General features: G+C 43.8%; 1 protein-coding gene across 3 annotated transcripts in view; it reads right to left on the bottom strand.

Moving 5' to 3' along the window:
- Positions 1–9,521, bottom strand: part of sox6 (SRY-box transcription factor 6) — a 144,131-nt gene extending 134,610 nt beyond the window's left edge. For 2 of the 3 annotated variants that reach the window (XM_056278321.1, XM_056278322.1), the window contains exons 1-2: positions 9,285–9,521; positions 3,156–3,366 (exon numbers count right to left, since the gene is read on the bottom strand). In XM_056278321.1, coding sequence (XP_056134296.1) covers positions 3,156–3,366; positions 9,285–9,518 — 445 coding nt within the window. In that variant the 5' untranslated portion in view covers positions 9,519–9,521. The remainder of the gene's footprint in view (positions 1–3,155; positions 3,367–9,284) is intronic. The other variant, XM_056278320.1, reaches the window with a different exon arrangement.
- Positions 9,522–14,108: the final 4,587 nt, after the last annotated feature.

Raw genomic sequence — 14,108 nt, 5'->3', positions numbered from 1 at the left:
CACAGAGGTAAATAAAACCCCAAAAAGGCAGAGTGCCCCTCCCTGTAAACCAAGCTATGTTTTCTGGCAGACAAAAGGGAGAAAATTAAACGAAAATTCCCTTATTTTTGTAGTTCTTGCCAGCGTGACTCTTGATCGTTATTCATTTTACCCACCGGCTTCAATGTAGACATTTTGGACACGGGGGCACCGCTAGACAGATTTATCTTCTGTCTGCTCAGTGATGGTGCTCAGATGCTGCGTGCTAAGTTTTACTGGACTTACAACCTAAGACAAGTGTGAAAAAAGCAGGTTTTGCATATTTCACAAATGTGTTTATGATGCTATTGTTAATGCTTGCATAGTCTTATCAAATGTTAATAAACATTTTATGAGGACTTATAAGGGCCTTATGCACTTACTGTAAAGCGTTACCTCAAATAGATGCTTTTGCAGCGAGCGGTTCAACAGAGCTAACGTTAGCTTGTCTCAATCATGTTTTAGCTAACCAACAACCCTAAAAATCAACTGACACGCCAGAAAAACTTCAACACGTCTATCCACAAATTGATTTGTTAGAGCAGGTTAAAGGTGATAGAGAACGTCTTACTTGCAGCTCTGTTGATGGTGTTTCTGTGAAATCCTACCAAAATTAAACCACAAGGCCCATACCAAGTGAGAGAACACCAGGGAGAGGCTAAGAGAGAATAGTGATGGGGGTGCAGAAAAATGTGAATTTTGCCAATTTTCTTAAAAATAAGGATTATAATGTTAATTAAACAAATTCAAAACCAGCATATATTTTAGATGCATTCACAGAGAAGTCACGACACCCCCTCCTCGAATCTGTGTAGATCTTTCAGCTAAATGTGAAACTCACAATCAGTTTGTGAGTGAGTGTGTTAGAATCCCGGCTTAGAAGGTGTTTGGCATCTATAAAGTAGTACTCAAGAAATTACTACCTAGCCATGCAACTGAGAAGCCATAATGAGAAATATAGTTAAGCGTCTAAGTGAGACACTAGAGGGTATATATATATATATATATATATATATATATATATATATATATATATATGTATGTATATATGTGTGTGTGTGTGTGTGTGTGTGTGTGATGGCAAAACAAAGAACCAGGTTGTAAAAAAAAAAAAATGATGGCAGCTGATGGCTGTTTCTCTGATCGGTGATGAGCCTGGCTGAAGCCTCCTCTGCAAGTGTCTTCCAGGACCGTGTCCTCTCACTTCCTGCTGCTTAGGGACAACATATTGAACTTTGCGGCCCCGTTGTATTCTTCAGTGTTCCCTGCTCGGAGACTAATTTCCTCTGACAGGGGAGTCTATTTTGGTGGCAGTGATACCCGGGGCATGAGGCAGACCAAGTGTCTATTATTAACAGGAGATTAAAACAGCTGTATGGTACTCTAAAGCTCCCTCTCCTCCCTACTCTAACATACGGTCCTGGTTTACAAGCTGCACTTGACCATTTAAATTACTGCGACGACCGGCCCTCACCAGCTGGGCCTCATTACCATAACGCTCGCCTTCGCCATCATGAAGAGCAACCGACGAGCCTGCCCCGGAAATCTCCCCCACCAGAAACAAGGCGCAGGTAGACGCGGTGAGAAACCGTCTCAGGTGACGGTAAAAAGATGTGTTACTCGTGTCATGTTGTGTTCTTGTGGATGCAAACCAGACAACAAGAGAGGTGTAGGGTGCAGGACACATGATGCAAGGTGTAGGTTATTTTTTTGGAAATAGAGGAAGCACAGTTAAAAACACCATCGTAGCACAAATGGACAGAATACGAGTCTATGTTAAAAACGATAACCTCATCTGACTAAACTTCAAGCACCCCAGCTGACATGACTTAATAATTTTAGTACAAGGAAAAATGCTGCTGTGTAAAACTATACAGTAAATAAATTATTAATTAATGTAGTAACTTAAATAAATTAAGTAACACAATTATGCAATGGATTTAAGAACAGAGGCAATGTTTTAGAACAGGGAGTGAATCAGTGGTATTGGTGTGTTTCAATAATCCAAGCACTCCAGTTTTCCAAACACGTTTTTTTTCCTTGGGAATTGTTGGAAAAATCAATCAATCATATCAATCCTAAAAAAAAAAAAAACAGAATTCCAACAGCAGACAGCGGTTGGAAGGAGAGGGGCTGAACTTGGTTGGGGGGCGGGATTCCTGCGATGTCCCGACACAAACACCAAAAAACAAACGCTTAAGAAAAAACAAGTGGCAAATTATTTTGAGGCCTAATTTATTCATCTGGTAGAGTGCTTACGCTACCAGCTCCCCAGACACTAAACGAGACACATGTGTTCCCCAGGGGCCCCGGCATTTGATTGGATGTAGTGATATTACTACAGCCCTAATTAAAAATGGGGGATATGTTTCAGCAGCTATTTCAAATATTTGTTTTCCTGCCGTACTCTTGATAAACTGCAGGGGCTGCTGGGAGGGGGAGCCGGGGAGCGGAGCGACGGGGGAAAGGGGGCGCCGCTATGTGACACGGGTGTCACGGACACAACGGCTGTGTGATGGGGAGTGGAGGACGTTTCTCCTCCGGCCCGCCGCAGGAGGACCAGTAACGCTGAGCACAGGGTTGTACAAGATGAATTAATCAGCCGTCAAAAACAGGTACGCACACCCAGCCAGAGGGCCGGGGCTGTTTGTGGGGAGCGAACCTTCATGAATAACGGCTCTGACTGAAGAGAGTTCTGTGTGGCAAAGTAAAGAGGTAATGTTCCTGGCATCGGGTCAGCGTTATGTGTTTTATAGTCTGGGAGTTTGCCTTGGCATGGAGGCCAGACCACACTTACGCCGAGGTGTTGTGCCGCTCACTCTTTGTCACACTGGAAACCATTCAGAATAAACTGGAAACACGGTAACGTCACTCTTCCCAGCTTCCCAGTGTGTGTGTGTGTCTGTGTCTGTGTGTGTGTCTGTGTGTGTGCGTGTGTGGTTGGGACAGAAAATTGCAAAAGAAGAAGACACAATAAACAGGAAGCTAGGCAGACAAACAGAAAGTTTAGGGAACATTGATTTAAGGAAAATAATCACAGCCACTTGAACAACACACACATTCCAGAAAAAAAAACTCTCTCTTTCTCTGTCAGACACACACACACACACACACACAGAGGGACAAGGGAGTCATACCGTCTTGCTCTGTCTTCGTCATCTCCTCCAGCTTCTTCTGCTTCAGTGTGTCCACCACGTCCGCCAGGCTTCCTTTGCGACGCTCAGGTGTTCCAAAAGCCGAGCTGCTCAGCAGGTCGCCTCGCTCCCGAGCCCCCTCCTCCGGCTTGTGGGGAGAGGTGGAATTATTCCGGAAGGAGTACAGGGAACATACTTTATTGCTGTCAGATTCCTGGAAGAGAACAAACATCGGTAAAGAACGATATGAGTGTGTCCTCTGCGCTCCATTGGGGCTCTTCTGAGAGCTTTCTGACAGTTTTGTTTTGTTTTTTTACATTCAAACGTAGTGATTGCTTGTTTGTTTGTTTTTCACTGCTAAGGGCGATTTGTCCACATCAAATGACTCCTCTCTCTGGATTTCATACAACAGTTTCCAAGTCTTCAATGGAGCCAGCAGTTTCCGGCAAATGAGATATGACAAGTGCAGAAAAAAACATAAAAAATGTTGAGACAAAATGAAGAGGTGCACTTTCACAGGGCACAGCCATAATGTGCTCAAACTCTTTTCATGTGCAGAGACTACACAGAGAGAGACCTCCCAACTGTAATTTCTCAAATTGGTTTTGAGTGTGCATTTGTGTTGGGGTGACTGCTGTGCAATTTGTTCCTTTTCTAGCAGAGCCCTGTTCTCAGCTGAGTGCCCAGGGCCATCGTAAATCTGTGTCCTGTCTCAAGCTGTTGTTGTTTTTCAGTCCCACCTGTGTATGGTTTAGTATTTAACTAAGGTCCTGTCTCAGGGCCAAGTGCTCCCTGTACACAAAGAGAGACACGAAGGAAATGGGGAGAAGAATGAGAGAGCAGGAGAGAGAGGGAAAGAGGAGAGAGAGAGAGAGAGAGAGAGAGAGAGAGAGAGAGAGAGAGAGAGAGAGAGAGAGAGAGAGAGAGAGAGAGAGAGAGAGAGAGAGAGAGGGAGGGAGGGAGGGTTTGTATTCTCTGTGTGGATGTGGATGCTCAGCACATGGGTCAGGGTGGCTGTGAGCTGTATCAGGAAGAAGGCAGTGTTAATTATGCATTATAGCGTCTGAGAGAGCAGAAGGGAACTAGCCATTCTGGGGCTGACTCCTTTAACCCGGGAATAGTTCTGATTAAAACTACTGGTGTACAGTACCTGCCCCTCACAGCCCGATGTACAGTACCTGCCCCTCACAGCCCAATGCAAACGAAATAAACTTTCCATAACATGCATGTCTTTTGAACTGTGCATTTACTTAGGACAGCCCTGCCACACACCCCTCACTCCACCCACCTGCTTGTCGGCTGCTAATCTGCTGTTGGTCAATTACAGGTTGGTTTGTTCGGTCATTGTACATCATCATACTTCCACATTTTCTTCACTCTATTTTCTTGATGTTTGTTTACTTTATCTATTTATTTATCCATTTTAACTTTTGGTTTTTATTTTCTCCTTGGCCCATAACAACTCTTCTTCTTCCATAATGTAAAGTACATTGCATTGCAATTTAATGTACTAAATATGCTATATAAATAATGTTTTGATTGATTGATTTATTGCTTGTTTTATTGACTGATTGATTGATATGCATGAGAAGAATGGTAGAAAACGCCTGAGGCTGGCTGAAAAGAGCCACTGGCATTCCTAAATAAAAGGTAAAGGAATGCTGTAAACTAGGCAGATGAAGACGGTGCCAATATCTCATCCAACTGTGGCGTGTCCAGCCCGGGGCGTAGTTGTTGGGTATGTGTGAGTGTGTGTGTAAGGGTGGTCCGGTACCAGGAGGCAGGATGGCACGGTCGAGCAGCCCTGCACGCTGCACCTCCCCAGCCGAGCTGGATGATTATGCAGCGTGGCAGAGCGGTGCAGGCTGCTCGTGTGCTGGTGGGGAGCGGAGCAGTGCTGGGTTAATCAGCTGGCTCTGGTTCAGGGCATGGCCCACACAGACGCACCACACGCCGTTGCAGGCAGGTAATCACCAAAGGCAACACTCATACCTTTTCTCCTTATGCCGCTCCCTCTCTTCTCTATTCCTCACTCTATTCCTCTCCCTTCTCATTCCATTCCAACAACTGTCTTCCTCTCTCTCTCCCTCTCTTTCTCTCACACTCTTACACTCTTTGTACCTTCCTTGCTCTTTTTACTGTCTTCTAATTTATCCACCCCGTGCACACTAAACATTGTAAATTATTGCAAATGGCACATTTCATGCTTGAAAAACATAAATGTTGCTCACAGGGTTCGGCTATAAGGCTTTTCAAAGTATGGCGGCCATTTCTTTCCTACTTTGATCACACACATTTGTATCTAAACATCTGTGTGTGTGTGTGTGTGTGTGTGTGTGTGTGTGTGTGTGTGTGTGTGTATCATTTTTTTTTAAATTAATGGCGTGTTTAGTGCTGTATATTTCTGTTTTCTGTTATGTTGTGATGACTTCATTTTATATGGTGAAAATTTTAACAAAAAGATTTAAGAATAAAATAAACATTGTAAATCCAAGCTGACAAAACACTTCCTGTATACACCCCCGTTCCTACGCCCTGATGACGTCCTGGTGCAAAGTGTGGAGTCTGAGGCAGTAATGCTGCTAACGAAATACTAATAATTAATAATAACAAATTTTATTATTATTATTATTATTATTATTAATCCTCAGTGTTAAAGTCCTCCACCTCATCAACAGGTCTCACCCAGTGATCAGCCAAACCATGTGCTGAAGTCCAACTCATATTACCTTTATTGTAGGCTTTATTCTAGGATTTATTCTAGGCTTTATCCTAGGCTATACTCTAGGCTTTATTCTATGATTTCCTCTAGGCTTTATTCTTGGATTTATTCTAAGCTTTATTATTGGATTTATTCTAGGCTTTATCTAGGCTTTATTTTAGGCTTTATTCTATAATTTATTCTAGGCTTTATTCTAGGCTTTACTCTAGGCTTGATTCTAGGATTTATTCTATGCTTCATTCTAGGATTTATTCTAGGCTTTACTCTAGGGTTTATTCTAGGCTTTATTCTAGGCTTTACTCTAGGCTTTATTTAAGGATTTATTCTAGGCTTTATTCTGGGATTTATTCTAGGCTTTATCCTAGGATTTATTGTATGCTTTATTGTAGGCTTTACTCTAGGCTTCTAGGATTTATTCTAGGCTTTATTCTGGGATTTATTCTAGGCTTTATTCTATGCCCGGTTCAGCCCTACGTCTTTCTCAAAGCTTTCATTAGGATGGCTGACCTTGCTCATTTCAGTTCAATATATATGTGATGGAGGGTGATACTCTCATCTGACACAAACCCCCTATTTTCTTTGCCATGTTTAGCATAGTAACTGTTGCTTTATTTTGGGGGGGGGGGGTTCAAAAGCTTCACAACGTAATGTAACCTTAGAGGAAGTACATCCTCTTTTTCCTCTTCAGACCTTGAATCATGCCTATCCAGCACCATGGAGGAGCTACGAGGCGCTGCAGAGCACGCTGCACACTAGGCCTATATATATATATATATATATGTTTTATGTGTGTGTGTGTGTGTGTGTGTGTGTGCACCACGACAATACAATCTTTTACAAAACATTTTCCCTTTTTTGTTAAAATTGATAGAATGATGAAAATGTCAACAAACGTGTCTATGAGACACAGCTTAAGCAATAAGGTTGGTGAATTTGTTGGTGAATTTTCTCTGCTGCCATCAGGGTGGCGTTATGTTTTACCTGTTTGTCATTATTCTAAATCATTCATACCTGTTACAACTCCATTAATAAATGCTCCATAGCGTTTTTATCACATTTGTTTATTGTCTTTATTAAATTTATCTTGTTGTGTTTCTGATTTTGTACTTTTATAAATTCTATTCCACATTTCGCTGCCTGGGGTGTTATTATTTATTCTTTGTGTTATTTGTTTGTTTGCATGTTACTGTGTTCACTAGCTTCTCCAAACAAATTGCCCCTAGCGGGATAAATAAAGTTGCTTGTATTGTATTGTATTGTATTGTATTGTATTGTATTGCATTGTATTGTATTGTATTGTAGATATAAATAAGATATAAATTGCATTGTAGATATAAATAAGTAATATCTAAGGATGTTTGAGGGGGGGTTCGAATTATTATTTTTTCATATGGTTTCCAATTTTAGTTAGTCATACCAAATTATGACCATAATGAAACAACTTAACATTTTTACCAATATTTCAGTAACATAACTAAATAAATGACACTATTGGTGGTGTACCTTCAGAATTTATACCAAACTTCTGTACTGTCTGGTGTCTGTTTATCTCCAAATACCAGCCTGAAGCAGGAGCTCATGTCATGACCAACATGACCCGGTTATTATCCACAAGGTCGGGGGAAACACAACTGGACTTCAAGTCATGCTGTCTTTGATGAGATAATAACATTAATAATAATAATAATAATAATGATAATCTACTACTACTTTTGGCTGCTCCCGTTAGGGGTCACCACAGTGGATCATCCAATAATAATAATAATAATAAAATCAAGATCATCATCCTCATCATCACTACATTTATATAGCACTTTTATAGACACCCAAAGCACTTAAAGATAACTCTCTTAAAGATAAATCTCTACAGATAAATGTAAAGACAGATCTTAGATAAAACAAAACCACGGTGCATAGAGGGGGTCTAGTCAGGTGACTGTTAAGAGCCGAGAAGAACATAAGTCAAACAACAAAAGGTTTTACTTGTAATAATGACTTATTAAAATCCCATCCCAAGGCCCAGCAGATGAGAGGACTAATGACGATCCTGTACCTGTTATTTTTTCTGTTATTTTTCCTGTTATTTTACCTGTTATTTTTCCTGTTATTTTACCTGTTATTTCACTGTTATTTTACCTGTTATTTCTCCTGTTATTTTTCCTGTTATTTTACCTGTTATTTCACTGTTATTTTACCTGTTATTTTTCCTGTTATTTCCCTGTTATTTTACCTGTTATTTCCCCTGTTATTTTACCTGTTATTTCTCCTGTTATTTTACCTGTTATTTCTCCTGTTATTTCTATGCTGTAAGTGCGACTTTCTCCACACGCCACTCAGCATCCACTAGCATGAAGATGCAACACAATCTGAGCATAGTGAAAAGGTGTGTGTGTGTGTGTGTGAGAGAGAGAGGTGTTGGGGTGTTGGGGTGTGGGTGGCCCACAGCAGAGCTGCTTCAGAGTCTCTGCAGGTCTCTTTACCACAGGCCCGTCTGTCACACCTGCCCCCCCCCCTCATCTACAGCCCACTAGCGCCTCTGCTCCTCTTCCTCAACGTCACAGCGAAGTTCCTCTGCACTGACAACACACAGCACACAATGTCTAGAGTCCGGCTGCAGACGCAGCTTATCCACAACAAGGAGACAGTGCACGCATACTGCAGGCAAAGCACGACTCTTTAACACTAGAACAACCAAGGCTGTCATTTTGATGGTTTTGGGTTTTCAAAGTTAAATAACTTAATGGGGGGGGGGGGGGATACAGACCTGCCGCTCCCTGAATGCTCCTAAATTACATATATTTGCATTACAACGAGTTTTACATCAATTGCACAAAAAAGTTATGATAAGATCTACCTAAAACCACCATGAGTGGTCAAAATGGCCGCCCATGGTGGCTGTAGGTAGGAGTGAAATCCCGGTGGTGATGGAAACAGGAACGCAGCCTGCAGGGAATCGATTAAGGGGATGTTTCTTCGCCTCTGCCAGGATGTTGTTTGGATTTTTATGTGCCATTACAATTATTCAGAGTGCCAGAGGTCCTGCTTGGCCTAATAATAGCTGATGATGGAGGATTTGGAAGGACTGCCTACTGTATCTGACAACCTCAGATCCCAGAACCCCCAAAGGTTTACACAGCGTCATGGGAGCAGAGGAACACTTGGATACTGGCTAAAATGTATATCTATCTATCTATCTATCTATCTATCTATCTATCTATCTATCTATCTATCTATCTATCTATCTATCTATCTATCTATCTAATCTATCTATCTATCTATCTATCTATCTATCTATCTACATATGTGTGTGTGTGTGTGTGTGTGTGTGTGTGTGTGTGTGTGTGTGTGTGTGTGTGTGTGTGTGTGTGTGTGTGTGTTTGTGTGTGTGTGTGTGTTTGTTTGTGTCTCACCATGTGCTGCTGGGCTGTCACCAGGCTGTCCCAGTCCGTCTCTGGTGGGATACTGCTGAGCGGCTGCAGCTCGTCGGGGTGGTTCTTCCCGTGCAGCAGGCTGTGCAGGGGCAGCTGTGGCGTGCCATGGGCATCCGCACTGTCCTCCTTCTCCCAGGACAGGTGCTCCTGGCTCATGGTGTCCTCCCCATCGGTTACAGAGGCAAACGGAGACGTGGCTTGCTTGGAAGACATTATTCTGCTGTGAAGCAAGAGGAGAGTAATGATCAGGAATCAGAAAGCATCTCTCTGGTTGACTTTCCCATCTCTTCGGGAAACAATGCATCTTAAGTGCACGCTCAGTTTGACGTTAACATGGGGTGCATGGCTGCGACCGAGACGTAAACAATGAAAAGACAAATGAAGGCAGAGCTGAGCAGGAAGTGCTGACTGAACCCTGCGGCCTGGGCTCCTCTGGCTGGCCTGCAGGGTTGCAGACAGTCTGTGGGGTCCCTAATCCGTTGTTTAATGCAAATGGATGGCTTGATCTGGGGCTGGAGCCGTGCCTGAGGCCCGGCCAAATCCTGCAGTCAGTCAGCCAGTAGGTCAGCCAGACACCAGACTACCCACCGGAGCTTCAACGCACTAGAAATAACTTTTGGTAACGCTGTTTACAACATACTTTTTAAATGTAAACCCCACTTGACTCTTTCCTATCCTCCATATATACAGTACATTGATTTCTGACCCTCTGTCTTCTCTTGATTATGTTTTCATACACATCAAGTGAATTTGCTCTGAAACAATCTAACAGAGACAACCAACCAAGTGCTGTCTCTTATTTTCAGCAGTGAAATTAGCAAGTGATTAACATTTTAGTTTGACAGCATCTCCCCAGGCCAACAAACCCTGCCTAAGCAGCTCGGAAATCAAAATTCAACAGTGGAAGACCGAATTCACAAATCTGTCACACACTTCCATGAATATTACAGTGAAGAGTGCTCTTGACATATCAGGTGCAAAGGAAACTCATGTTAATTCTAATTTCCCTTTCCCCTCTGCAACACAACTCTTTTCCATATGGAATTTGTACAACCAATTCTGTTTCCCTCACAAGTAATGAGGCCACACTCGCGCTGCGCTCCGCAATGAATGAAATTAAACACTGTGCCAGCAAATCTAATTATGCATTGGTATGAAATTAATAAGGGGATAATATGGCCTTCCTACTGATGTGAAGTGGGGAGAAGGAGCCGGAGCACATGTAACTCCTAATCCGCCTTCCCCTCAGCCGTTGTTCTGCCGACTTATCTCAGCTTTACTTATCTCGGCTGCAGGACGTTTAACATGAAAACATAATATGGCTGGGTCGACTCCTGCATAGGGACAGAACTAGCATGTGTTGCTGTGTGTGGGTGTGTGCAAGCCTTGGTGTCTCTGGTGCATGGCACATAATTGGAGGAGACTATTCTCCACCTAAAAAAACAACCCCATAGGTTGTTTGTACAAGCAGCTTATTACGACCTATAGTGACGTTACTTCCCCTGTAACAATAAGCACCTCCTTCCATAAGCTCTCGTGAGAAGCAATATTAATAAAAGCAAAGTTTAATGTCACATAGTGGTTATAATGTGCACGCTAGCTGACTTTCTAACTGTTGGCTAACGTTAAGTTAGCTCTTATAATGCTATTAATAGGTAAACATACTGCCACCAGCAATCTTAGTTACTATACTAGCGAAACAACACAAAAACGCACTGACTACATATTCTATTGTTCTCAACTTGTTTTAAAAACCCACAATGCACAGAGGTGGAAAGCATCTGTGGCATATCTCCTGCTGCCAGTAGGGGCGCTAATTTAGGAAACGCTCCTGTGGGTCGTGTTAGAGGACAAACGACCTATGTGGTGGTATGGGTTGGAGGACTTGCTGGATTTGAGTGCTCGTTTGTAGTTTACTGTATTGTACCACAGATTTTACTCTGGCCCACTGTGCAGCTCTGTGCACAGGCACAGTGTGCCAGTGGATCAGATGTGGAGCCGGAGCAGCCCAGAGGGAGGTAAGGTGGCAGAATGACAGGAAGTCCAGGTTGACATGGACTGTGCTGCGTGTGTCCTGGTATGTGCTTTGCACTACATGAGAGCCAACAACTGGTCCTGTTCCAAGCCAGGACTGTATTACTGGGGATTTAAAGCCTCACGCTGCATGCAAGACAACTTGGAATCTGTAAAAAAGAGAGATCCGGCTCATGGAAAAACAAATTGAACGGGCCTTGAACTCGGTTGTAAATTCAGGGATCATTTCAGAGCTCCAGTTTATCCGACCTGAGCATCGCTGATGTCACAGCAAGAAAAGTGGAGCAAAAAATGATGGTATTTGTACTTAATAGGAAGAAAGGAAAAGTATTTATTGACACTGTATTACCTATTTCTTTGTGTCGTTATATGATGTGTTGGAATAATTTATGTTATACATTCTTTGCAAAAATATGTGAAATTTACCTACCAAACAAAGTTGGTAGGTAAATTTGCAGTTTTACAAACTTCATAACATTAGCTACATAACATCAGCTAATAGAACTGATAATAGAATTAGCTATATAGCATTAGCCACATAACGTTAGCTACATAACATCAGCTAATAGAATTGATAATAGAATTAGATATATAGCATTAGCTACATAACGTTAGCTACATAGCATTAGCTAATAGAATTAATAATAGAATTAAATTAGCTATATAGCATTAGCTATGTAGCTTGGTCAAAAATGGTGCAGAGGAAACAAAACATGTGACAGCATCTTTGCTCCTTCATGTTTTCTCAACAGTAAACAGTGTAAACACATGATGTCGCGAGTCTGAAATTCCAATTTGAAATGTCCCAGTTCCAAGTTGTCTTGAACACAGAATGATGTTTAGCTTGACTTGAGTAAGACTTGAGTAAGACTTCTGCTTTCAGTCACACACACACACACACACACACACACACACACACACACACACACACACACACACACACACACACACACACACACACACATCCAGTCAGGAACACTGAGTTGTAACCGTCTATTGTGTGTCATCTACTGCTGAGCATTACATTGTCTGCATATAAGTCTCTCTCCATGCTCTCACACTTTCTTTTTCTCTCTCACACATACTCACTATTGTACACGCACACACACACACACACACACACACACACACACACACACACACACACACACACACACACACACACACACACACACATAGTGGAGGGACCTGGACATCAGCAGCCTCAGTTAATCTCATGGGTTTTGGCAGCTGTGCAAACAAACCCCACAAGTCAGGTAGACACCAGAAAAAGTGTTGGGAGACCTGCTCCTGCCTGCCTGCCTGTCTGTCTGCCTGTCTGTCTGCCTGCCTGTCTGTCTGTCTGCCTGCCTGTCTGTCTGCCTGCTCCTGCCCGCCTGTCTGTGTCTGTCTGCCTGCTCCTGCCTGCCTGTCTGTCTGCCTGCTCCTGCCTGCCTGTCTGTCTGTCTGTCTGCCTGCTCCTGCCCACCTGTCTGTGTCTGTCTGCCTGCTCCTGCCTGCCTGTCTGTCTGTCTGTCTGTCTGTCTGTCTGTCTGTCTGTCTGCCTGCTCCTGCCCGCTTGTCTGTGTCTGCCTGCCTGCCTGCCTATTTGTCTGTCTGCCTGCCCGCCTGTCTGTGTCTGCCTGCCTATTTGTCTGTCTGTCTGTTTGCCTGCTCCTGCCTGTCTGCCTGCTCCTGCCCGCCTGTCTGTGTCTGTCTGCCTGCCTGTCTGTCTGCCTGCTCCTGCTTGCCTGCCTGCCTGCCTGCCTGTCTGTTTGCCTGCTCCTGCCTGTCTGCCTGCTCCTGCCCGCCTGTCTGTGTCTGTCTGCCTGCCTGTCTGTCTGCCTGCTCCTGCTTGCCTGCCTGCCTGCCTGCCTGTCTGTCTGCCTGCTCCTGCTTGCCTGCCTGCCTGTCTGTCTGCCGGCTCCTGCCTGTCTGCCTGCCTGGCTGTGTGTCTGTGTGCTCTTGTTTTCTTTAGTGGGCTCGGCCTTCAGCTCTAATCAGCCATTAAATGGTTTCCTGTAATTACATAAAACAGAATGACGTGAGTTGGGAGTGTTAATTGAAAATCAAAGTTCAGAACAGAGTTCAGGTCGTGTGTGTGAAGGGGACGACACGTGGGGAAGGAAGGCTGAATGGACGTACGGTGTGTGTCTGTGTGTGTGTGTGTGGGGGGGGGGGGGGGCGTGCGGGTGGAAGTCAGATTTTGGGGAAAAGAGGAGCGAAGGTTCAACACCCGGATCCTGGCGCATCTCTTATTCATGCACCCAAAAAGCCCCGGCCTGCAGCGCAACACGGCCCCGTCCTCAGCCGAGTGCGAGAGTGAAACAAAGTCATTCTTTTGTATTACACAGTAAATCAAGTGGTATTATTTTATCGCTAAAATATTCAGTCTCCCAGGCACTCTTACTCCGGTCTGTATCCATCAGTCAAGCTGCTGAGGCATGAGAGAGGGAGCGAGCGAGCGAGCGAGCGAGAGAGAGAGACTCCATCCTTCTGTAACATGTGTCTACACCAATCTTGTTAAAGAATGCAACAGATCTGCAGCAGGCTCCATAACAGTATTTGTCAGCAGGAGTTAATAATTTATTAGCGGTGCTGGGAGGGCTCGGCTCAGGCAGCTAAAGAGTGCAGAGAATCCCATTCAGCCCCCCTCCCCCACCCCATCCCACCCCCCCACCCCATCCCCCACACCACCACCTTTGACAAGGCCTTTACAATGCTACCTCGTATTATTGAAAGGGAGAGTGGGTTGGGGGTGGGGGGTGGGGGTGCCACGATAATTTTCTG

Source organism: Lampris incognitus, chromosome 4 (genome assembly GCF_029633865.1).
Source record: "Lampris incognitus isolate fLamInc1 chromosome 4, fLamInc1.hap2, whole genome shotgun sequence".
NCBI classification, from domain to species: domain Eukaryota; kingdom Metazoa; phylum Chordata; class Actinopteri; order Lampriformes; family Lampridae; genus Lampris; species Lampris incognitus.
This window is presented reverse-complemented; position numbering and strand designations above follow the sequence as displayed.